This window comes from Meleagris gallopavo, chromosome 1, assembly GCF_905368555.1.
Source record: "Meleagris gallopavo chromosome 1, MGAL_WU_HG_1.1, whole genome shotgun sequence".
Taxonomy (NCBI): domain Eukaryota; kingdom Metazoa; phylum Chordata; class Aves; order Galliformes; family Phasianidae; genus Meleagris; species Meleagris gallopavo.
Window position 1 is genome coordinate 172,674,818 of NC_139404.1, and position 26,014 is coordinate 172,700,831.

The 26,014-nt window shown below is 38.0% G+C and overlaps 1 protein-coding gene and 1 long non-coding RNA gene across 6 annotated transcripts in view; one reads left to right on the plus strand and one right to left on the minus strand.

Moving 5' to 3' along the window:
• B3GLCT (beta 3-glucosyltransferase) overlaps positions 1 to 23,276 on the minus strand; it is a 46,863-nt gene extending 23,587 nt beyond the window's left edge. The window contains exons 1-6 of one of the 5 annotated variants that reach the window (XM_085216062.1): positions 23,145 to 23,276; positions 16,542 to 16,603; positions 13,377 to 13,416; positions 9,301 to 9,410; positions 3,856 to 3,932; positions 1,387 to 1,477 (exon numbers count right to left, since the gene is read on the minus strand). In XM_085216062.1, the coding sequence (XP_085072188.1) occupies positions 1,387 to 1,477; positions 3,856 to 3,932; positions 9,301 to 9,410; positions 13,377 to 13,416; positions 16,542 to 16,603; positions 23,145 to 23,232 (468 nt within the window). In that variant the 5' untranslated portion in view covers positions 23,233 to 23,276. Of the gene's footprint in view, positions 1 to 1,386; positions 1,499 to 3,855; positions 3,933 to 4,048; positions 4,228 to 9,300; positions 9,411 to 13,376; positions 13,417 to 16,541; positions 16,604 to 23,144 lie in introns of those variants that run through there. The other 4 variants (XM_085216061.1, XM_085216066.1, XM_085216065.1 and 1 more) reach the window with 4 other exon arrangements.
• A 149-nt stretch (positions 23,277 to 23,425) lies between these two features.
• On the plus strand, positions 23,426 to 24,626 carry LOC116216202 (uncharacterized). Its single transcript, XR_004158637.2, has 2 exons — positions 23,426 to 23,562; positions 24,299 to 24,626. It is a non-coding gene; the product is annotated as an uncharacterized LOC116216202 (long non-coding RNA).
• The last annotated feature ends 1,388 nt before the right edge of the window (positions 24,627 to 26,014 follow it).

A 26,014-nucleotide genomic window follows, 5' to 3' on the forward strand; every position in this document is an offset into this window, starting at 1 on the left:
ACACATTTATTTTCACTCATATTACATTCATATCACTCTCAAAAATGTTACTAAACTCTACATATTGAGACTGAAAAGCTGCAGATTCATCAGCTATTCACACACCCCTTTTGGACCTTTTATTGTGATTAATGCATACCAGCTTTTTATTATGCTGCTGCTGACATGGAAGAATGAATTATGAATGAGCTCATCCTAGTCTAGCTCATCTTAAATTATGTAAACAATGGATATTATTTTATATAAGGAATCAGTTATGGATTGTCACACTAAAATGACCATTGCTCTGTACAAAAGCAAAACATTTTATTTCCTTTTTAAAGCAGGCTAAAACATAATTTGCTGTTGTAAAAGGATTTGCACATATTGCATAGGAGATATTAAAACTGGCACGCGAACAGCATCTAGAACAGATTTTATGTTTCTTTTCAAAAAACATCAATTGGGTGTTTTCTGAAACAGGAATAAGTGGATATTTCAAAAGCTTGAAAATACTCAACACATCATTTTGAAAACTGTGTGTTTAGAAAGATATCTAAATTATTACTGTTACTATTTTAGGAAAGAATTGTATGAAAATATGATAAAGTCATAAGCCTAAAATAGAAGCAAATATTCTACACTGAGACCTGAAGCAGAGTTCAATACTCAGTCAAGGTAACAATAAGGAAGCAAAGCGTATTTCTCAGAGGTTTTGGCTTCTTCTATTTCAGGCAAAAGGACATTAAGCTGTTTTTCCTTTTCTGAATACTCAGAACTCTAAGTATTAGCAGCTTTCTTATTAGTTGGCTCATCAAATTTACTTTGCTCCTTGGTGACTGCATTTTTCATTTGTTCTGTAAGTCTTTTGTTGTTCTTTCTTTTCAAGCATGTATGTTTTTCTCTCCTCTCTTATCACTAATACAGCTCAGAAGGAGAATGCCAATATAATATGATACCATACTGTATCAGAGACAGACGAGTAACAGTCATTCTACTTGATGGTGATCAAAACTGATGACAGGAAAAGGGGAGGAGAACACAGCGTAGATTATATCTATCTTTTTACTGTTGCTACATCATTTCTGGGATACACACAAAGGCATTCTTTTTTTCTGCTCAATTTTAGCAGTTCTCAAAAGCTATACATGTTCTTGTGGTTCTTCATGTTAAATACTTTGCTCGCTCTCAACCTCAGCATCTGTTTGGACATGTATTTTCCAATGCCTGGAGCTACAAGCCATACAAGCGGTGTTTAAAAATTTAATTCTTGTCAATATAGAATGTTTCATAACATGGAACTCTGTATTTCTTACTTAAAAGTAAAATGACTCTTCCCCTCTGTTTCATCTAAAAATCTATTCAAACGCATTAAAAGAAAGTTAAATATCTAATTTTTTACTTCACCTTAGAGGTGTCAAATCTTCTAAGTATTTCTAGCAGCTTTACAACTTGTATTCTTGTATCTTCTTCACAGAAGAAAATCCATGAGGAGTTCCTACCATAGGCAACAGAGAAACTAACAAAAGAAATTAACATTTACTAAGCTTTATTGGCTTATTAATAGAATGATAGATTCAACCCCCATAAGTACTTTGCAATTAAATATTCATTTACACACACATAAGCTGTTACTATTAACGCAGAATTACATACCTGAACACTACAGTGAATGGATGAAGATACTGCCTCGCTGCTACCTATTTTTATAGCACTAGCTATTCTAGAAAGAAAGGAACAGACATACATAACGAATGTCTACTCAAAAAAAACCGTAAGTATATGCACTACTAGTATAGCTATCTATAAATTCAGAAGCATGTACACAGCAGTTCCAATTACCATCCCCTCTGTACCTCACCTGTCTCCCAAGGAGCCTTGCTATTGGGCATCAAACACTGCAACAAGCCTGAAACTGCCTAATGACACCCTTTGTCATGACTGCTTGATATGATCATAACTGTCCCCAACTTAAGACATTCATTAGCTCTTTTAATACAGTTATACTACACAGAGTGAAGGGAGTCTCCACCTTCCTCAAAGCTAACACTAATCTTCATACTGATTTCCTTACTCCTTCAGGAAATTCTCATCTTTTATTTATCAGCTATCCTGTTCGAATCCTTCCACAACTTAACAAAAACTACCTTTCTTCTGTGTCTTGCAATGCTATTCACTGCTTTCTGTTTGTGATACTCAATTTGCTCAGCTATAATAATTAGAAAAACACGATTCATTTATCCTTTCAGTTTGCAAAAGCATATAATTGTCTTCTCACCACTGAAGTCTAGGGCAATGCTGTCATTCAGGCAACAAATAAATTATCATCAGCTGGGAAAGCCTATTTAATTCAGCATTTCCAAGCAATTCCTTGTAAAACATGCCAAACAAGTACTTGAATGAGTATCTAATACCATCATATTTTTAAATATGCATAGTACTCAGTGCCCTGCAAAGACTGAAGGCTTTGATGCACAGCTAGAACTTGCAAAATGGGCTGATCCCCTTGAATCTCTCTATCTCTCTTCTTTACATCAAAAAAATCTAAGTGTTATTAGCCACAAAACACAAACGTATTTCTCGTATGTGTTTATTCTGTCAAAAATGATATAAGAAACAGACACAATGAACTCGATATTCCAGAATTCTCTTTTAAGATGAAAATCCTCCAATTAAGATTCTTTGATTCCTGATGAAATTTCTTCTACTTTATAACACAGAAGAGTATCTGTATTTTTGCTTTTAGGTTTTGCTCTCTTGCAAGAGCTATATGCGCAAACTTTTGCACTGGGACATAATTCAAAAGAGGAGACATTAGGTCACTGAAAGAAGAGCTAAGAAAGAGAAAAAAAATAGATGACATAGTTGGAAAATCATCTTCCAGTTTTTCAATTTACTTCAATTCTCCTTCTGCACCTTCTCACAGCTTGTATACATATGTATTACAGATAGCCACTACACAATCACCATTTTCATATTTCTGCACATAAAGAAAGCAATGGAAAGCAGAAAAGAGAAGGGTATGAAAATCCTGTCCTGTTATCAATCTGATGCAATAACGGCACATCAGAGGAACAATAATATTAACTAAACTAAACTAAACCTCAAGAGGCTGCAGAGCCACTGGCGTTGGTTTTAAAGGCAATTTTTAGGCAAGGTTTAAATTTTCCTAACTGCTCAGTTTTTAGTACCCTGAAGCTTTAGAACTTTCAGAAACAAGAATCATTGCTTCCTGACTATTTTCAACATCCTACCACATAAATGCAGCAAGTCTTCCTCAGAGCAATTTGCATATGCTAAGAAAAGATATTTGAAATTATGTCCTCCGACCATACTAAGATGAAAAAAAGCTTCTAAAAATACATTAAAACCTACATCTTTCCTCTGCAGAGGAGTATTACCTCTCCGGAGCACAGTGAGCAACAAAAGATACAAACTAAATACAAATATTATTTACTACCTTTTTTTTTTTTTTAAATAATTTATCCTCTTCATTCAGTCAAGTACTGAAAAGTCTAAGGTTCTGAAACACTTCTCACAGACCTTGCACTGTGAGCAAAAAGGAAAATATACACATTTGAAAATGGTTTCCTGTTGACTACCTTATTTTTCTAATAATTTTAAAACCCATAACTATTTGAGGCAGGTAGTTGTTCAGTTTCATTATATTATTTCCTCTGTAGCTTATGTCTTATGTCTAGAACATCCTCTTCTGATTTAATGTAGCTTAACATAAAATTGTTTTGGAAAAAAAAAAAAAGAGCAAGCAAGTGAAAAGATAAATTAGCAGCTCTGATCTAAAAACTGTTGTTTTTGAAAAAAAAAAAAAAACAACCTTAAAAATATCTGAAAATAACCAGCATTAATTACACTTACTCTTTCATTAGTGGTAATATGGTCCATGCACCTTCATGCCTGTCCATCTGATGAATAAGCAGCACAGTCGGTAATTCCTTTAATGAAAATAAAAATAACCTTGTTAAACATAAATAATATACACTTCTTTTTCCTAAGCACCAATTAATCTTAAAAAAAATAATAATAAAAAAAACTATTCTGGAATGCCTACTGGGTTTTTTGTTACTTTTACCAACATGCAGACCTGCAGAATAAATGACTTCCAGTGTTTTGAAACAGGGTGACCTAAATGCTGCTCACAACTCATGATTTCCTAATTCTCTGTTAGATACTTAGCTAATACACTATAAGTAAAGTATTTTGCACACAGCCCATATAATCAATTAAGGAACATATCACAGTCATTTCCTTATCTAATCATAAAACATCATGCTATGAAGGGAATATCTAGAGGCTTGAAATAAAGCACAGAACACTTTTGTACCAAATGTCACCTGTGGTATCAGCACACTGAGGGCTGCAACAGCTGCCACAACACTACAGCTGTAAGTGCTAAATAAAAACTAAGCAATGCGTGACTAAAGGAGTCAGGTCTCCAACCAATTCAGAAGCACTGACACAGCCTCCTACTTTAAAATCATGTATGACGCAAAATCATAGTATAAAATGCATCTTTAAAATAATTTAGAACGACTTATACAAGTTATAGTAACAGGGATGCTAGTGACAGGCTCAGTTTTCAAGGTAAATCAGCAAGAGAACTGGAAACATAAATTCTGATTCTTGAATCTAAAAATTAAAAGTCATCCTCATCTCCACTTCTGTTCTGTGCTCAGATGCCTGACTACCATTTTGAAAAAGTACCAAGCTTGCTTCAGACTTGATATGCCATTTCAAAGGGTTCAGGAAAAGGCCACAGCAGCACTCAGTTTTCATAAATCAAGAGAAAAATGATGCGTATGCATCTGCCTTCAGATGATCTTATATTAAAGGAAAGATGAAAGCATTTAGCCAATCACAAGGAGGTAACAATTGCAAATTAAAGTGAAGTGTCTCTGACTAATTTGAGGTGCAAGGCAGAATGTCAACGAAGCCGAAAGTACTGTTATTCATTTTCCTATTGTATATTATATTGCAGTCCTCAAAACACAGCTTCCCTGCCAGCCAAGTGTACTTAAATGTACAACCAAAGCACTGATTCCTGAGTGCCCACACACTATATCCAGCTACTCAGCGTCTGGGAAAATAGACGCAATAAATATTTGTATCTGAAAACACATTGTAGGCACTTTATTGCATAAGGACTTATTTTACATCTATTTTATCATCAAAATAAAGATTTCTGCAACAATTTATTTGTCTGAAAGAACAGTAATCATCACTGCAACCTTTTCACGTGGGAAAGATGGTGGTAGCCATTGATTTTGATATTTTTTTTTTTTAAAAGCCATTCTTCAACAATAACTGGAGTAAATTTCAGCATGCTTATTACAAGCTCGGAAATTGCTCGCATGCTGCCTATTAGAAAATTAATAAGAAGTCTGCTGAGGTTTTTGTGATTCAAAAAGGATTTACTTGATTCAGTAGTCATCAAGGTTTGTTTCATTTGCCTTATGGTCACAACACTACAATATTTCCCTCAACTGCTAGTACAGATAGGTCTCCTGCAGTAAACTGAAAAAGGGTCACTCAACATGGAGTTTATAAATGTGTCTATGTTTTCCTCCGCCACGAAATGCATTGACATCAACATGCTTCAAATCTTGTAGATGAAAACTTGAATAGATCATTATTCAGACTATCAGGACATGAGAAGACTCACAAAACCACTGAAACCGGGGGGAGGTTGGGGAAATATATATATAAAATCAAAGTTCGAAACGTTTGCCTATCAATCTACAATCCACAAAAAGGAGGCTATAAACATAAACCATTTCTAACTTAATAGATTTTTATACTAGACTGGACTTCATGTTTCAAAGACCAAAAGAAAGGCTGGAGTCTTCCATTAGCGCTTGCTAGCAGAGGTGGCAACTGATTTTTTGAACTGGACAATATAAAAAGCTAATTAACTTCATTCTTGTAATTACTGAGTTTTGAACAATATTCAGAGGTCTTGCCACGTTCAAATGAGTATCATAATTCATAATATCTTACAAAAAAAGACATATTTACTAGAAGAACTATAAGAAACATTCTAGGAATGAATATGACAGGTATATTTTGTGAAAGTGAAGGGTTTATTTGACATAAATAAATCCTTGCAGCTGGAAGAACACTGTTCATAGGAAGGAAATGGATGTATATGGTAACACGTTACCAAACCAAAAAACAATTGATCTAATAACACTGGGAAATAAAATAATTTAAAGAGATGTATAAAACAGATCTGTTCTAATAAAAACAAGGTTCATGTTGATATTGAGGAAAACCTAGCCATAAGGACAAATTTTTCTATCAGGCAGGACTAAATGTAATACAACACTTCACTTAAATATAATCCCTTAAATCTCATTAAAACTACACGATCCCAAAAGACTGACTAGTCTCAGCTGGAATAAGCTTCCATGGGATGGGAAGCCATTAAGAAGAGAGAGCAGGAGCAACGGTTTTCAGAATAGAACCTAAAATTTGAGCAAGAAATCTGCATGTTGAAGCAACACATGCAATACAGATTGCACTGCACTGATGGTATTTATTTTAAAAGATCTCAAGCAAATTAAGAGTATATTCTTCTAAATATGCTGATTTTCTAAATATACAGATTAAATAACTAAGTTGCAGTGATCAGGAATTACTTCCACTGAATTTTATAACCACAGATTTATTATGCTTTATAGTAAAGTAAAACATTGAACAGTTCAGACCTACTCCAATACTCACAATCATTCAAATATTCTAGCTGTAGAGTTTGATATAGGTTGTAGGAAAGTATGCCTGTTCATTTGTGGGACACATCTAACAAGGAATAAAATGTGGAAAGTACTACCACAGCCCAAAGAAAATGGAAATAACTCTGAAAAATGTTTCTATGTTATAGTATTTAGAATTTCTTTCAGGTGAGATACAGATGTCAGAACTCATAGTGGAAACTGTATTGCAGAACAGAGAAATATTTAAGGACATTTTTGGACAACACAGCTTCACTTAGTTTCTCCCAAGAATCTGAAAACAGATGTGGAAGTAGAGTTAGTGAGAACTCTAGAAAATATTAATCCACCCATAAAAGGACTGCATGCCCCACTGGTAAATTAAGAAACATAGAAAAAATACCCTCTATAAAACCTATGAAAATTGTTTGAAATGAAAACTCTATGAAAATTGTTTCCTGCAGACGACCAAAGCATGAGCAAGAACAATTTAGAGACAGATCATTTCAGACAGGAATATGGTGAATATACATATTAAAATTCAAGCAAGCTATTTAGCCTCTTTTCCCCCCCTTCCTCAACACTTAAGCAAGGAAATATTTCAGTGCATTGAAATAGTGCAATGCTGTCATCAGTATAGCCTAGGTAATTAAAAGCAGCAGATTCTTAAAGCAGTTAATGCCATACTCAACAGCAATTGGCAAATGAACAATAGATACTGTGGCCACGAATCAAAGGCACAGTAAAGCTGAGATAGGCACCAAGAGGCTTCACCAGGTTATAGAGGCAGATGCTACAGACAGATATGGTCAAAGAGAGCTGGAAACAGAAAAACAGAACCTTCTGGAAGCACGAACCTGTCAGATAACAAAGGAACTGAACTTCTGATGTGCAGGCCAATGGTACAGGCCAGCTGGCATCTAATCATACATCGAATAATAGATAAGATAATAAATAAACAAGAACACAACGATGGGATGTTCCAAACATTCGTCACCTGTTCTTACCCTAGCCAAAACACTTAAAGACTCTGAACTGGAAACAAGCAGATGGACGAGGAGACAATATTAAGAAAAATTCAATCAAGACATCAGCGACACAAACATCGCCTCAAGCAGTGAGGAGGTGTTCTATGTACATTTCCACATTCATGAATGTACTTGTACCATTTAAACTGATATCAATCATCTCTACACTAGTAGTTGAACTCAGAAACAGGCATGTACCCTACAACAGGTTGCACAGGTACGTGTTCAAAAGAACAAGTCAAAATCTCAAACATTCCTATGAAATGGTACAAAATACATGATTTTGCTCAAAACAGTAAGTCTAATGGTAAAAATACTGCATGCTTCTGTAAAGCAGTTTATACATCCCATCATCCATTGCTGATATGAAAGTATGTGATATTCATTTTTGCTTTTCAATACTACACAGCATCGTTCTCAAAATCTTTTTCTTAGATTCTTGTTTTTTACATTCCTCGTGAGCCCACATCTGGAGTACTGTGTCCAGTTCTGGGCTCCCCAGTTTAAAAAAAGACAGGGAGTCTTTAAAAAAAGACTCTCCAAGGAGTCCAAGTGGAGGGCCACAGAGATGATAAAGGGCCTGGAGCATCTCCCGTGTGAGGAAAGGCTGAGTAACCTGGGTCTGTTCATCCTGGGGAAAAGAAGTCTGAGGGGAGATCTGATTAATGTTTATAAATATCTAAAGGGAGGTGGGAGGCAAATGGATGAGGCCAGGATCTTCTCAGTGGTGTGTAGCGAGAGGACAAGGAGCAGTGGCCTAAAACTTGAACACAGAAAGTTCCGTACCAACATGGGAAGAACTTCTTTACAGTAAGGGTGACAGAGCACTGGAACAGGTTGCCCAGAGAGGCTGTGGGGTCTCCTTCTATGGAGATATTCAAGACCAGTCTGGATGCCCACCTGTGCAACCTATAGTAGGATGCTTGCTTTAGCAGAGGGGTTGGATTCGATGATCTCCTGAGGTCCCTTCCAACCCCTGCAATTCTGTGATGTTGCTGCTCTACTGCCACAATGCTACAGATGTGCAATAAAATTCTAACAGAATCTATATCACAGCATCTTCATTTGCTCTAGTAAAATGATGTACTTACCTAAAAATTATTCTAAGTATTGTTGGAGTGATTACGTTATTTACTTCATAAAGAAAGCACCTGATCTTCTTTAAATTAAAAACCAATTTTAATTAATTTTGATTAAATTTATTATTATTTTTAATACCAAAAATACTTTAATTAGTTTTAATTAAAAACAAAGACAAAAGACTACACACAGTAATAGCGGTAAACTTCAACACTTTTTAAATCACTTCTATATCAAATGCCATTCGAACCTAAAGATTTATTCTACAAAAATGTATAGCTCAAATTAAAATAATTTAGTGATAAATTATGGTATTAAATCAGTGAATAATCATTGAAACAGTTTTCATACAAGCATATAGAAGACAATAAAAGGAATATAGTAGGTCAGAAAAGGGTGAAATATAAAAGCTTTTCCTTCTTTCTTTTACTAAAACACAGGAGAAACATACATAACAAAATACAATCCGTATAATCTAAACATACCTTTCCAAGATCTGCAGTCTGTTTTAAAATATCTCTTTTTAGATCTTCTGCTCTCTTGGAATGAAAGGAATTGCTTTGACTCTGGATGACAAAGATAACTTCTTTTAATTCTGTGAACCAGAAAATAAAAAGATTTCAAGATAAAGGTAGTTATTTTCAGTTTTGCTCCCAGGGCACTGAAAACCCAGGTATGTGTGGGGGAATTTATTATAAAGGAAGCAACTTCTTTAGTTACAAACATTTCATGAAATAGTAAAAAGGCATCATTTAATATACACACACACACAAATCTGGAACAGTCTTTTAAAGGATTAACTTATAAAAAGCATGACATGAGGATGAGATCTGAAGTAACAAAGAAACTTAAGCACACAATAACATTAGCCACGTTAGACCTATAACAGCACAAAGTTGCCAGTTAAATGCTTTTCTGCTTTTTCTCAATATCTTTTTCACTTCATTTATTAGTTTATTCTCTGAGATAAACACTGAGAATGTAAAATTGTGCAGACTTCATAAGTACTGACATACAGCTAAGTTTAGATTTCATTTTTGCCCATGTAACATTCCCTCATACTCTGACCCGCTCTACAAACTACTTCAGAAAACCTTCACAATAAAATCATATAAATAGCAACTATTGACTATCTAGCACTAAATCTACTAAATTACCTATGCAGAAATTAAAATCAGTGGAAAAGTTAAAAATTACACTTAACTGATGCTACTGAGTGCCAAACGGTTAAATCAACATGCAGAACATTAAGAATATCCCCAGAGATAAAAAGCAACAACTAGACAGTATACAATTACTGCTGTAGTATCAGTACACTTACAGATATGCAAACAGCTGAATTACCTTCAGTTTTACTTACAGTGCATTTAACAGCTGTGATATCCCAGCAGAATTTTTTCTAAGAGTAATCTAACACCCAATTTTGTACTACTGCTTGAAACCCACATAAATAGTTTCCTCTCTATAGACACTTTAAAATACTTCCTAAGAGGAAATATATACAGTATTAAAATATCAATGAAAAGCATGTATAATTTAAAACTGCTTATCATACACATAAATTGTTTCTCAGGTTGAGAAATAGTCAACCGAGCAAGACAAAGAGCAGAGTCTTTTGGAAGATTAGTAACCAGCAGTCTCTAATGCACTGGTTTTATTTCATTGTCTTCTTTTGTTTCTCTAAGGCTTTTCCATATCTTTGGAAAACATCTTTGATGATCTCAAATGCTCACTGACTGGAAAAGCAGGTTGAGTTCACAAAGGAAAAAAAAAACAAAATTAGGAAGCAGGAAGGTTGAAACTTTCTGTGTCTTAATATAGCTATATCTCATTGCTAAGTGGAATGGAGTGCTAGCGAGCTTTTAACAACGTGTTATCAGAGCATGCACTGACTGTGCAACACAGAATCATAGAATTCTTAAGAGTTGGAATGGACCTCTGAGGGCCATCTAGTCCAACTCCCCTGCAGTGAACGGGACACCCTATCCAACACTCAAGTTAAATGCTGCCTTGACTTCCCAAAGAAAGTGAAGTCACTACAGTAGTTCCAATCAACATGCTGCTTACTCAATGATCTTTCCACTCCACTGTCTTCACCCTATACTGTAATTAGCTCCACTGATTTTCAATACCAATGCCCTCTACTTCATTGAAACAATGATACATATTCAATAAATGTTCTCAATTATCTACTCTGCCCATACACACCAACAAAATGTTACATATGTTCTCAGAAATCATGATGTATATTAAACTCATGCAAAATTTTCAGCGAGAAGTCTTACTCCCAGGATCCAACCATTACATTTCAGCATATGACAGATGAGTAATTGCTACACTTACTTAAAATAGTCTTACCTCAAGAACAAACTTGCTTTTGTAATTCAGATATGCTAAAAGCTGAAAATAGTGTTGGTCAGCTATGTAGTCTATCACTTGGGGTCAAATGTACCCACCATTAAAGTACCTATATGCCCATCTGATGGGCAAAACTTTTTGCCAAGGTGTGGCAGTGGTGATCCAACACTGGCAGTGCTCTTATTGTTGGGCAGTAACATAACTACACAAGAAGCTCACTGAGCAGCAGCCAATCCTGAAAGCAGCATCACATGCTGACCATGAGAACACAAAGTTCAACTGTATTACACACTTGTCTTCCCAGTGATTAAAACATCAGTATTTTGATACTTGTCTTCCAAGTCTAGGCTAAGGACTTTTCCAAAGACCTCTAAAATCTCTGACAGGAAGACTACAGATAGTAACTTTGCTTCCTTGGCACAAAAGGCACAGCTTATTTATAAGAAGACAGAATTTTCTTGTATAACAGTTTGAAAAAGATAAATGAAAAAATCACAGGAATTAAGGACCATCAAGAAAAAAAAACACTGTCCCAAGTCCTTTTATTTTACAGTATCCACAGAACTGCTTGACAACATACATATTAGAAAAAAGTCTTTCTTAGGAAGAGGTAGGGTCTCCATTAAAAGAAAGACAGAGAACATAGGTAATGATACATCAAATCCATCAAGTCCAGCTTATTGTCCTCAACAGCAGCGATAAGAAACATGATGTGGGAAAAGTGCACAATTTTTACTTACACAGTGCTGCTCATACCCTACCAGCATCCACTGCATTAGGAAATGCTGGAAGATAAATAACTGCCCGTCTCTCTTTCCATCTCTTTACAGACTTGTCCTCAATTGAAAATATCAGTATTGTCTGCTTCCACAACCTACTGTTGCAACACATACCTAAAATTTGTTACCTAACACATAAAATACCTTCCTTTGTCTGCTTTTAAGCAAAATAAAATGAAACAACAACAACAAAAAAAAACAACAAACCATAGATGATAGTAGATACATCACTAAAGCTTTATTGTAGCACTTCTAAGTATAAGTTTCCTAAGAAATGGCATTATATAAAAAGCAATGAAAACAGAGATTATATTAAAAGTTATGGCAAAAGCAAAAGAAAAAAAAGTTTGTCAATGCATCCCTGGATGTTTCATGAAGTGAGAGACAACAGGTCTGGAAGGAGTGATAAAAACCACAGTGAGAACCAAACAGCAACAAGAACCTGGCTGTGCTATGAGATTCAACAGAAAGAGATGAAAGAACATGGAGAAAGAGGAAGGGATTTTGTTGGACACCACATAAGGAAGGGCAATCTGGAAAATAGAATAAAAACCTTCTACTAAAAGGCCCTGACTTTTCAATGGTAAAATGGGAGATCACTGGGAAAAAGGATTTAATTATTTTCCATGAGAGTAGTTACCTGCACTAGGGACACAGCTTGGAATTAAATCCAAAGAAGTCCAACACAAAACAAACAAACAAACCAAAAAACCCAAAACTTCTCAGTACAATTAAGAGTTCTATTATCAACTCCAGTACAGGCATCATAAATGTTTCTGGTGGCCATCTCTGATGTATGAATGAAATCCCAAATTCTCAGAAGCTGCTACAACAGAAACATGATCAAACTGCCTCTTTTTAGAACAAGATGATCTAGGCATTCAACCTAGTATGAGTGAGAAGTACCACTGCTGTTCAAATTTATTCACTATTCAGAATGCTGTTAGTGTTTGACATCTTTCTTTAAAACTTGCTTCTGGTTGCAACAAGTAATTTAGTGATTCCAGTTACTACAATTACCATGAAAACCTGGCAGATTTGGTAGCATTCAGTATCATATCAAATTTTTAGCATGAAAACTGACTTTAAAAAACCTGTCTAATACACCAAGTTATGCATTAATTTCATAGTGCAAGTGCACACTTTGAGAGAATAAACTTAACTGCAATAAAATTTCAAATACAAATGCAGATCAGGAAGCATGTTTGATGAGGCTGTGTGAGCGAGGAAAAACATATTTGGGAATCAGCAATTAACAATGCTGTTGAGCATTTAGTCACTGTTCACAGTTACTTTTCAAAGTATGACTGTATTTTATTTATACAGAAAAGATAGCCACTTTAAAAATAGACTAAAAAAAAAATTGGGATGTGTGAACTTCAGTACCAGCTTAGAACAAGTTTGCACAAAACAATTTTACTTACCCTTGCTCCTTTTACTCACTGTTCCACGTTTTTCAGACTTCTAGAAGGGGAAAAACAGAAAAAACATACTGAGAGAACACTTATCTATGACTCAGTTTATATTGGAGCTTTTAACACTAACAATTTCAGCTCTTTTTTTTTTTTTAATGTGTGATCACGTGATCAAAGCATGTGACCAAAGCACAAAGTTTGGAATAAGAAACTGTACAATATACACATGCATGTATAAAAAACACACTTCTACTCATGTGTGATGCACTATCAAACATCCATTGAAACATCATTCTTAAGAAAAACCCAAAAAGCAATTTATGTCAAAACAGTAAATATGAAAAGGTTGGGATTTACTCAGGTCAGGTATTACATACTGGTCCATCTGTCACACAATTTTAATAGACTATGTTTAAGGACTGGCAACAGTGGCATTGTCCTTGTATCAGTAACTGGGAAACAAAGACAGAAAAAATATCCCACCAGTATATTGAGCTGCTTCTCAGTAACAGAGACTGGGTGGAAATGTATTATTTAAGAACTGATGACTGGGGGAGAGATAGCAGACTAGAGAAATAGCTTTACACTTCCTACAGAAATTGTAGGAAGGAGAGTCTCCTTTTATTGCACAGTGCCTTCCTGCTAGCACCTCAGTGCTTTTGTTTGTCTGAATGTAAAACCAAAATTGTCTTTATTAATTGTATAAGCGTGTTCTTAAGATTTATCTTAGTTCAAGTGTCTTGAGTCCTTCACATAGAGAAATACTGTACTTAGCACTCTTCAGGAGTAAGCCTTTATAAAGTTTTCCTATCCTTGTGACAATTACTTAGAAGCTTGTTTTTTCTCCCCATTTCTTTTAATGCCACATCCATTTAACCCTTTTAGTTCTGCTTGCATCAGGTGACTTTTCCTTTGTCCAGGTCTGATTTTACACTGAGATATATAATCAGAAAAGCAACTATACACACATTGTAATCTATGAGCAGAGCAGTAACTAAGGTAACATACAAACCAAAGTAAATTTCTCAGATTACCTTCCAGAAAAGACACCTACATCACAGGAGAAAATACAATAAAATTTGCTCCATCAGCAACAGACACAGCAACAGAATCCAGGCCAGAGCAAACTGAAAGTCTAGCCATCTCTGGAAGCCATGAGGTAAATTCACTATACATAGGACTTACACACATTCCACTCTGAAATAAAAAAGTAACAATCTGATCCATACTGTGTCCAGTTCTGGGCTCCCCAGTACAAAAAAGACAGGGATCTCTTGGAAAGAGTCCAGCGGAGGGCCACAAAGATGGTGAAGGGCCTGGAGCATCTCCCCTATGAAGAAAGGCTGAGTGAACTCAGTCTGTTTAGCCTTGAGAAACGACTGAGAGGGGACCTGATCCAGGCTTATAAATATCTGAGGTGTGGCGGCCATAGTGGTGAGGCCAGTCTCTTTTCAGTGGTACGTGGAGACAGGACGAGGGGAAACGGACATAAGCTGCAGCATAGGAAGTTTCGCACGAATGTGCGTAAGAACTTCTTCACAGTGAGGGTGACGGAGCACTGGAACAGGCTGCCCAGGGAGGTTGTGGAGTCTCCTTCTCTGGAGATATTCAAGTCTCGCCTGGACGCCTACCTGTGCGACCTGGTGTAGGGAACCTGCTTTGGCAGGGGGGTTGGTCTCGATGATCTCTAGAGGTCCTTTCCAACCCCTACAATTCTGTGATTCTGTGATTCTGTGATCCTTTGCCCTTGGGTTCAGAAAAGCCTTTCATTCTAGGCATGGAAAACTATGTATTCAAATGAGTCAGCATTAAAATAATTAATTAGATAAAATAGATTTATATGCCAGACACACATTAGACACCAAATGCTACTGAAAAGACCCTAAGCACCCTTAACATTTTATTCAAGTGGTAAAGTAATTACACCTTAATGTTGAATTGAGGCAATCAGTAGAAATCCAAGTCACCTGCACAATTCTCACCACTCCAGATCGTTTTCCCTAGCGTGCAGCTCCTCTCAAACTGGAATGAGACAGCACTGGCATCTCACAGAGAGAAAGATGTAAGTAATGAAAACAGGATTACGTTATCCAGGCTCCCAGATATATGATAGCACATCATGAATTTGCAATGGGATCTTTTTAAGTCATGAAAATTACTGTACATTCAGCAATCATCATTAAGAGCAAATTTAAAAACATCTCTGACCACACTTCTATTGCATTTGATGCAAGATCAAGTTTAGATCAAATCTAGATTTAAATGGCTTTTCTAGATTCTAACTCTTGATTAGTTCCACTATTTCTGATTCTTCCTCTTTAAATCTTGTTTATGTATACACACACATCTGCTACAAATGTATACATATGTATGTGTGTATTTCATACGTATAAAAACTTGTATGTAGAAGCTTGTTAAAGGATATGCACACACACATACACAATTCCCCTTATGCTCTTCAACTGAACAGTAAGACTACTTCTGACTATTCGTTCTTCTAATCTATTAATCTAAAATTTCATATGCAAGCTTTACCTGAGATGTGATAAGGGTAGCAAAAAGTCATTCAGTCAATTGGACAGCCATATCCCTTTCAATGCACAGTATATTTAACAAAATGGTGAAGAAAGGAAAACACATCTCTGAAGTAATAAAGGTTACGTGTTCAAAATGATTCTGGTTAGATGTAACAGCACTACCTGCCCATAGAAGCTATACAAAACAGCAAAGTTTGCTTTTTTTTTTTTTACCTATAATTTTCTAGTGGACTCCTCTGCTAATCTTAGAAAAACAAAATAACTTTTCTCAATTATTATTCTGTTCCACATCAACACACAACCTCCCCCCTAATTATCTTAACAAAAATGTCAACATAAATCAGAAAACGCAACGTAAGGAAGAATCAAAGGTGGTAAGTTTATTCCAGTAGTACCGAGAGTCCATGAGATAAGGTAAGATGCTAGCAATGCTTGAAGACTAGTGTAACATGTACAACGTGTGTCCCACAAAAGATATCTTAAGTCTGACACACCAGAAGGATGTCAAGCGGCAGTTCATATCACTGAAGTCACTGATCAAACTAATCCATGTCATGGATGTAAACTTTTTGCACATTTATAGATGAATTTATAACGTCTGTAAAATGTTTCTGCTTTGGCAATTAAAATTTATTACCTGCAGCACTGGTACTTCAGCTTTATCTTCTGCATCTTCAAGAACTACGCTTAAAGCAAAAGCTGAAAGAAAAAGCAGACATTTTTTTCAAATTATAGGAGCTCGTTTTCATACTTGACAAAGCTCTGAAGCAAAATTATTTTTTTTACTTTAAACAATACTATTTTGATGATAACCATAATGAATATTCTGTAAGAATCTGTGTTTTTTCTACCTGGCAATTCTACTCCCGTGCATCGCTAGGAAAAGAAATCACTCTGATGTGAAGCCAATTTATCTTGCCTTCAAGCTAGGTAAATCCCATTAAAAAAAAAAGAAAAAACACATCAGTTCAGTCATTCATTCACCTGACACCAGCATAACGTACCGTCACATAAGGATCTGTTTTCCTCTGTCTTTAGGTTGAAGTTCAGATTATCAAAATGGAATCACAGATATGAGATCACTGATGTAAAATTGTGTCAAATATGAAGATGGTTATTTTGCATCTTGAATGCTCCCTCTGAACAAGTTCAGCTGCTGACATCTCAGAGATCCAAACAAATATTTAAAAAAGAAGAAACCCAAAAGAGCTAATTTACACAAACTTAGTATCATCTAAAACCTTTTATACTGACACCACCCTGTGCATATATTTTTGGATTGCGTTAGACAAAAAATCATAAGAAAGGGTTTTATAATTTTTTGGTTGCTTTCCTGCTGATGTAGTCTCAGCAATTTGTCTCAGTTTGCTCATTTGCAAAGCAGTAATTCTATTTTAAATAAGAAAACCTTTCTAAGATTCTTCATAAGGATTCTTTTTCTTAAACTTACTAAAGATATGCAAATTAAAGCTAATTGCCATCACTTGAAAGGAACTAAAGATCCTATTAATCATGATCAAGTACATAATTTTCTTAAAAACTGAGAAAAATACAGCATGTTAAAACGAAGTGCTTCACTGCAATTTTAAATTATTTACCATCTGAAACTGATTTCAAAGTGAATAACTAGCAACTCTCAATTCCTTAGGCTGGAAATCAGAAATATAGGGAAGGGAGAAGTTGTTCAAAGCCTGTGATGCTCCATCTCTGATTACCTACAACGCTCTGCTCTTCCAACTGGAGGCTGAACTTCATTAAATACCTTGGAGTTGTGTAACGTGGTAGACTTGCATTAACCATAGCCAAATTTCAACTATCCAGGAAGAAGAAAACAGTGTACAAACAGGGGCTGTGTGCGTCACCCCAGTGTTGCCTTCATGGAATATTTTGCACTTCTATTTCAAAAGGGCACAGTAAATATTTCAATCTTACTATAATACCCCTTGCTGACAGCATGTTCTGATCACCTTCCCTCACACAAACCAGATCCACATGTTCTACTACACACAATCCAAATTACAAGAACAAAACAAAACACCCTTATTTTGGGAAATGTACTAATTACACTATATTAACATGAAGAATAATCACCCCATAAATTTGGCTTATTTGCAGAGCTGCATGTAAGCAGAATTTTCACAACATTCAGGTTTTATTACATAGCTCAGGCACAGCATACAGAAACCTCAAACAGCTATGATTGACAGGAGATGCTGCCTCTCACCATAATATTAAATAACCCACGTCACACAGCTTCTAGGGTTTATAAAATATTAATGTTCTCTATCCTTGAAACAGAACAAACAATACTCAGATAACCCTGAAAAAAAAAAAAGACCTATGCCTATTATTTTTTGAGAGCCCATAAAACTCTTCAAGAAATTATTTTAATAACCATCTTCATTTTTGCATCACAGATCCACTGAACACTTGAGGTTGGAGAGGACCTCCGATAATCACACAGTCCAACTGCACCAGTCAAAGCATGGTAAACTGGAACAGACTGCCCATTATCTACTAACATTATCTACTAACAGTTTGGAGTATTTCCTAGGACACAAATAATAATAAACTTATTGTCCTTCATGTGTTTGGAAATGGTTCCTGGGATTATTTGCTCCATCGCCTTCATTGAAGTGACACAGATTCTTGACCTTTTTAAAGACAAGCATGATATTTGCTCTCTTCTAGTCAAGAAGTGGCCATCTATCAAGAGCTGCCATGCAGTGAGAACATCAAGCACTCAGTATTAGTCAGATGCCTCCCATCAGGCCCCATGATTTCTGTATGTTCCATTTGCTTAAATGTTCCCCTAAACTGGTACTCCTCCTTAAGTCTTCCTTGCTCCAGACCCTCCCACAAGTTTTATCACAGCACTAGCACTGCTGACAGAAGGTCTTACCAGTACAGACCAAGGAGAAGAAGATTTTGAGTTCCTCATTTTCGTCCACATCCTTTCTCACCATCTCATGTCACCCATTCAGTAGCAAGCCCACTTTTTTCCCTACTGTCTTTTTTGCTGTCTTGCCTTCCACATCCCACACCTTCAGCTGGGCTTTTGTCTTCCTAAGCAAATCACTGCACACACAGTGTCCCTATATTCCCATGGTGACCTGACCTTATTTCTACCTCTTCTGTAGTTCCTTTTTGAGTTTCACCAGGAACTTTTTCATCCATGTGGGCTTCTTGCCATCTCTTTCTGCCATCCTGTATGTGGGCATGGACCACTCTTGAGCTTGTAGAAGGTGAACCTTGGAAATCAACCAGCAGTCCTGGACCGCTTCCCACATCCATCTTTCTGTACTGTTGAAGAGGGCAGCAGAATGAATAAGCCTGGCTAAAAATGTTTTTTGTTGTAGCTGTCCTTACATATAAAGAAATGTCAACACTGACACATACCATTTATTAAGCTGAAATCTGACAGTGATGAAGGTTCAGTTTCTTCATGTGCCATTATTCTTCCTCTCAGTGGTTCCAGACACACAGCTTCCCACTCTTTTCCAATGGATAAACATATTGAAATGATTCTGTATCTTTTATGTTAAATATTCTAGGAGTACACGTAATTTTTTCTCAAGCTAATACATTCTGAAGATGAGACAAGAACTGTTCTGTTTATTTTTAAACTACTGAGGAACCATTCACTGAACAGACTGCCACCATAAAGCCTCAGGATTCTTCAACAGCAATTACACTTTTCATTCAGGCAGAGCATATGAATTTATTTAGCAATGACTGTGCCACAGTCTCTCTACAACCTTATCAGCAAATCCATTATGCTCACACAACATAATTTGAGCAAAGCAGTCTTCAGAATGACACAGGTATGCACTTGTGGGGTAACAAGTCTACCAAGATGAAGTGTTCTGGCTATGCAATCTGATCTATCAGCCTGGAAAGAACCATCCTCTTCCAGAGATTTACTAGAAAAAGGATGGAGTGTAAAGAAGATTGTTAAGACCAGCTGGTGTAACACTTACCAACACAGGCAGTCAGGAAACACAGTGCCTAGGAGCCAATGACCCTCTCTAAGACAAATTCATTCATCCACCTACATTTCAATCCCAAGAAATGTCTGAAAAAAGTATGCTTATGAGCGGAGAGAGAAAACTTCTAACCACATGCATGCAGGCTGTACCGCACTAACTTGTGTTACACACACAAACTGTAAACACTGTGGAAAGCATGTTTTCTCATTTTGCATACATTACACAAGCACAAGGAGTCACAACCTATGTCTGAGAGCTTTGAGATGCTACGTTAAAAAAAAAAAACCAGCACAAAAAATCAGTAACTTTTCATTTCCAAATATCACTACTAGTTCAAAAAAACGTGGGGTATTTCTTTCAGCACAGAATTCCCTATGAAGCACACCAATCTCTGCAGCTGCAGGTTTGTCTGCCAAAGTCACAATGTCCTCCAATCCCTTTGAGTTTGTTGGTGCAAGACAAACCTCAAGTGGGCCACTGACTTATCCAAGAGCGTACAAAATCTATTAAGAAGAAGAAACCGATTACCTGGTAAAAGTTCAGACTCTGTGGCCACCACCGCAATGAAAAAGGCTACGGTATAAACTGTACAACTACTCACAAACAAAGTCATCTGAGGAGAGCAAAACAAAACAGCAAGACACTGAGTATCATAATGTTGTATTTGTCACTTGGCAATTTAATGCACTGTGCACATTGATGTCCGTTAGCACACACAGCTATTCATACTGGCGAAAGCAGCCAGAAGCTGAACATGTCAAATGCCAGTCCTCCCCTCCTAGCTGCTCATGAACTGAGGCAAAGTAAGAAAAGCAAAGAAATTTTAGGCAGATTTTAAAGCTCTTTCTTTTCATCAGTCTTATCTTTATTTCCTTTGGAAGTAGGGATAAAATCAACTGAAAAAGCTGGACAACATTTCTGAATGAATTTCCACAAAAACTAGAAACTTAATCAGAGAATGAAATATAAGCAGCTTCAATTGCTAATTATTGTTCTCAAGTGTCCCATTATTTCAACTGGAATTTTGGTGAGTTAAGAGACTTGCTTATTGCACTATAATGGGGGGGGGGGGGGGAGAAAAGATGAAAGGAAAAAAAAATCCAAGCATTTATTGTTCAGCAGCTGCAGGAATTTGTGCCAGCAACTAAGAAAATGCAAGTAAGTACTGTAGCACTAAAATGCAATACATTGTGTAACTATGATGTTATAAAACCATATTATAAATGCAGAAGTAATCCCCTTTTTCAGTACAATACCCCTTTAAGCATAAGCGGTTTTCAGATATCTATGTGCAAAGGATGTTAAAAACTGAGTTAGTTATTTCTTTTGATTCCATAGATAAAATCCATTTCAGCAGAAAGACCACGTGCCTGGCATCTTCCTCTTTGATGGTTTGATTCAGGTCTGTCTGAACCCAGAGTCATTCCAACCATCTCACCAGGCTGCGGGTCAACTTAAATGAGCTACAGAGTTACGATTTTATGACTTCTATAAAACAAATGTTCCACTGGAACAGGTTGCCCAAGGAGGTTGTGGATGCCCCATCCCTGGAGGTATTCAAGGCCAGGCTGGATGTGGCTCTGGGCAGCCTGGTCTGGTGGGTGGTGACCCTGCACAAAGCAGGGGGTTGAAACTAGATGATCTTTGTGGTCCTTTTCAACCCAGGCCATTCTATGATTCTATGGAAATCACAGTAACAATCTGCAGTCAAATATGTTGTGCTCAATAAACAGAATACTTAAAACAATCTCCCTTCACTTCAAATTATCATTTAATGAAAAGCCTATTTTTGTTTCATTTGGGGGTTCACTGTTTCCCCCATGTCTTGAATTTTCAAAGAACGTAAGTCTACCAATTGACATGATTCCAGAGAAAATCTGCACTGCCACCGTCAGTCAAAGAGATAGGATCTTTCACAATTAGACAGCGTAAGAGCCCTAGGAGGCAAAATATATTAGCTACGTGCATTTACATGCAAGTTTTTGTAACACTTCTTCATTGATGCTGCCTTAACAACATCAAAGATCCTGATAGAGCCAGGTAAAGTGAAGACTGGAGAGAAAGCAAGGGGAGGGAGTAGAGGAGGTGATGCAAGCAAATATCCAGCATCTGAAGCCTTTCATAAAATAACTCCATTTGTTTCTTTACTGTACTTCTTTAAGCTCATGAAGAAAGCAGCTGAATTCACCACGGTGAACCACTGAAAAGCCATAGTAAGCACTGTGTACACCTGTATCGTTATAAAAGATGACCAAGAAAAGCTGTGAAAGAACAGGCATCATCACTATTCCTTCCAATTGTCTGAATGCTATGCAAACAAAATCATCTGAATACATTTTCCCATTCTGCAAGATGCCACCTGCAAGCCGGATTTTCTACAACGGCTTAACTGCTAACAGACATGCTGCTTTTCTCCTGTGAAATGCAGTCCAAATTATTACTTTTCCATGGACAAAGTTGGTAGTTTTGCAAATTTGCCAGCTGAAAAACATATGGTACTTATTAAAGAGAGGACTTCAAAATTAAGTATTTTTTAAAGCAGAAGAAAGCGCTGACACTAGAAAAAGCTTCAGGCGGATGGATTCTGTAGTAAGATCTACTAAAGCAAGAATCCAAACTGTTAGACTTCTGCCTTCTAGCAGAAAGTATCTACAGAAAACACATCTGTACATAAATGCACATGGAAAATTGACGCTGCTGTCCTCTGACTGTCAGAATCTGTCAGAAGTTACGTGTGCTATAGCACCGGAGCAAAACTACTCGCTCTAAGAGTGAGATGCAGCGTTAGGAAGAGCAATAAGGTATCAGGACTCCAAAACTCAGGCTGCGTGGTAAAATGAAAAACGTTTTACAGCCAAAAAGCCAAACATCACCCTTTACTTTGCTGGAAAACGGATGTGCCAGAACGATTATTTTTCCTTCACGCTGACACTTAACCGTGCGGCGTCCCCCCACCGCCCGCTCTCGACGCTATCTCCAACACGAGGACGAGCGGCCCCGCGGTGCTTCCCGAAGCCAAGCCGTAGTGCGGGCAGCCGGGTGCCGCTCCCACGCCCGGCCCACAACAAACTTCAGGGGAAGGGGCACCTCCTCCACGCGGGGCGGGACGACGGGGCGAGGAAGCCGCCGCGACTCCGCTATGACCCCCGCGTCCGGCTCCGTCCCGCGCCCCGCTTCCGCGGGGGCCGAGCCCCCCGGGTTCCCTCCCTTCGCCCCGCCGTGCCGTCCCGCCTGCGGCCCCGCACACTCACCCCGAGTGCGGAGCGGCGGGAGGAGGAAGAAGACGTGGGCGCAAGCGGCCAAAAGGAGCCAGCGGCTGCAGCCGGGATCCCGAGACATCTTGGCGAGGGCCGCCGAGCCGCTCGGGGCGGGGGGACGAGGAGCGGGGCGCGGAGCGCCCGCTGCCCGCCTCTGCCGCAGGAGCGCGGGCGAGCGGCCTCCGGCGGGTGGCGGTACCGCCGCCAGTTCCCTCCTCCTCTCCTCTCCTCTCCTCCCCTCCCACCCCCACCAGGGCCCGGCAGGACCGGGAGCCAGCGCCGGGAGGAGGCGGAGGGGAGGCGGAGTGCGGCCGCGGCGCCCTCTGGCGGACGGCAGTGGATCCGCCTCGCTAACAAATCCCCGTTCAGGGTTACGGACTGAATATCGACACGGAAACCTAAAGCCATCCTAGTAAGTATAGGTTCCCATTACCATCGTCAAACGTCAAGCTTCTGTTCCCAAAAGCAATTCATGATGTCTTTAATTCTTAATGCTACATCAAGAAACTGGAAAATTTCCATAGAAAATCCTCCAAAAAGGCTTGCTTGTTAAACAAAATGTTTATGTTTTTTAAAATTATTATTATTAGCTTCATCTCTCATTAAACATCTAAATATTGTCAATCAAACGATATCCAGCGCTCATACAAGAACATGGTCCAAATTAGCAAGTGGCCCAGTACATCTCTAAAACAAACCTCATGCCATTACCAAACAGGAGCAGAGTGCTGGAACAGGCTGCCCGCAGGTGATGGAGTTTCCTTCTCTGGAGATACTGAAAACCTACCTGTGTGCTTTCCTGTGCAACCTGCTGCAGTGAACCTGTGAACCTGCTCTAGCAGGGGGCTGGGCTGGGTGATCTCCAGAGGTCCCTTCCAACCCCTACAACTGTGATTCTGTAAACTTTCAGGCAGCCATTTCTTAATTACCCATGTAACAACATGGCTCTTGCATTGTCCTCACCAGGAACAGGCCTCCAGTCATGTATTGAATATGCAAGGCCTTGGGGCTGCTGCCAATCAAGATTGCTCCACATGTACATTCTCGACCTACCTGCACCTCTATTTCATTTTGTTTCACTGAGACAGCCTTTCCTCTAATAGACCAAGTGCCCAAGACCTATTTTACAATTGCCTATCTTTGTTCAGCTGCAGATCAATGAAGAAAGATCAAAAATATCAAAACTTGTTCACAAACAAAAAATGACCCCCTGTGGATTGCGGATAAAGATGCCACCAACACAAACATATTCCTGTGAAGAACTCCACAGGCTGACAGCTTGCTGGACATGCCTCCTATCAGAAAGGAACTGCCAGCCTTCAGACCCAGAGGAGCAACAGAATGGTGAATGTAACAGCACGAAAAGGAGTAGAAAACAAGCAGTGTTCTTTCTCCTTCTGTAACAATCAGATTTGTAATAATAATGATAAGATTATTTGCATTTCATTTATACTAAACAAGAAATTATTGGCTTTACTTACATGTAAGGCATGGTTTCTCTCTGCCTTCAAACACAGTTCTGAGTGTGACACCCAGTGCCTCTAGGGAGAAGTCTGAGGGGCAACCTCACAGCCCACAGCTCCTCACAGGGAGCAGAGGGACAATGCTCATCTCCGCTTTGGTGACAGCAACAGGAACAAGGAAACATGGAGCAGCATCAGGAGGGGCAGCTGGGGGCCAGGGAAAAGTTTTTCACCAGAGGGTGGTGGGCATGGAACTGGCTGCCCAGGGCAGTGGGCATGGCCCCGAGCTGCCGGAGCTCAGGGAGCACTTGGACAACATAGAAATTGGATTTGGGGTGGTTCTTTTTTTGGAGCCAGGAGCCAGACTCAATGATCTTCTTGGGTCCATTCTAATTTGGGACATTCTGTGATTCTAAGAAATATTTCTCTCGCTGGGTACTTACAGTCATGAATTCCAGCCAGGTCTATATATACACATTTTCCTATCAAATACAGAAGATTTCCATCACTCACACTCCCCTCCTACCAACCCAATTATTCAGTACATGTTGATCTCACTTGTAAACCATAAACTTCTCTATTTTCAAACCAATAAGCCCAACAGCATACTAGCAAACCTGATTTTTTCCTAGAAAGTTTGTATCTTTTAGATCTACTGCATTAGTTTTCTGACAGATCAAGCATTCAATAGGGTAACTTAAGTAAGCCAAAGAAGTGATTTTGAAGATGAATGGAAAACTTTTCACCGTGATAAATTCTCTCTCACTGCAAATTCATCTATATCACTGTAACTTAGCAGAAGACATCACACTTCCCTTTATATATCAATGGAAATATAACAGGCAAACTTTCTTGGGGAAATAGACTCGCTTAATCTATTTGCATATCCACCTTATATTACAGGATATTGAAGAGAAAGGGAAAACAGGACACAAGAGTGAGCAAATCCAATTCAATTATTTGCCTTATAGAACAATTTCTTGTTGCTGATTGAGTGACTGGCTTCAAGAATATTATTCTTATGCAAAAGAAACAGACACCTTCATAGGATGTCTCTCTGGCTGATTATATGCACATGTTCATCACTAGGAAAAGAATGTATTTGGTCATCCGTCCATTTCTAAATCCATAACATGTATCTCAGTGACTGTTTTTCTTTCTAAATTCCAGAAGCGTTTCCTGCCCTTTCTCCTATTTCTTTGTTCTCTGTTGGTTTCCTGTATACCCATCACAGAAATCATGCCCGCATTTGGGTTAAACGTGATACTTCTCACTTTTTGATGTTTTCCTGCTCAGCAAGCCAATAAGAAAAAAATCTTGTGTTCAGATGTTATCAATGTTTTGGTTTCTCACAAGTACAAGAGAAATTTCACTAATACCTTCACTCAAAATATAGAAGTC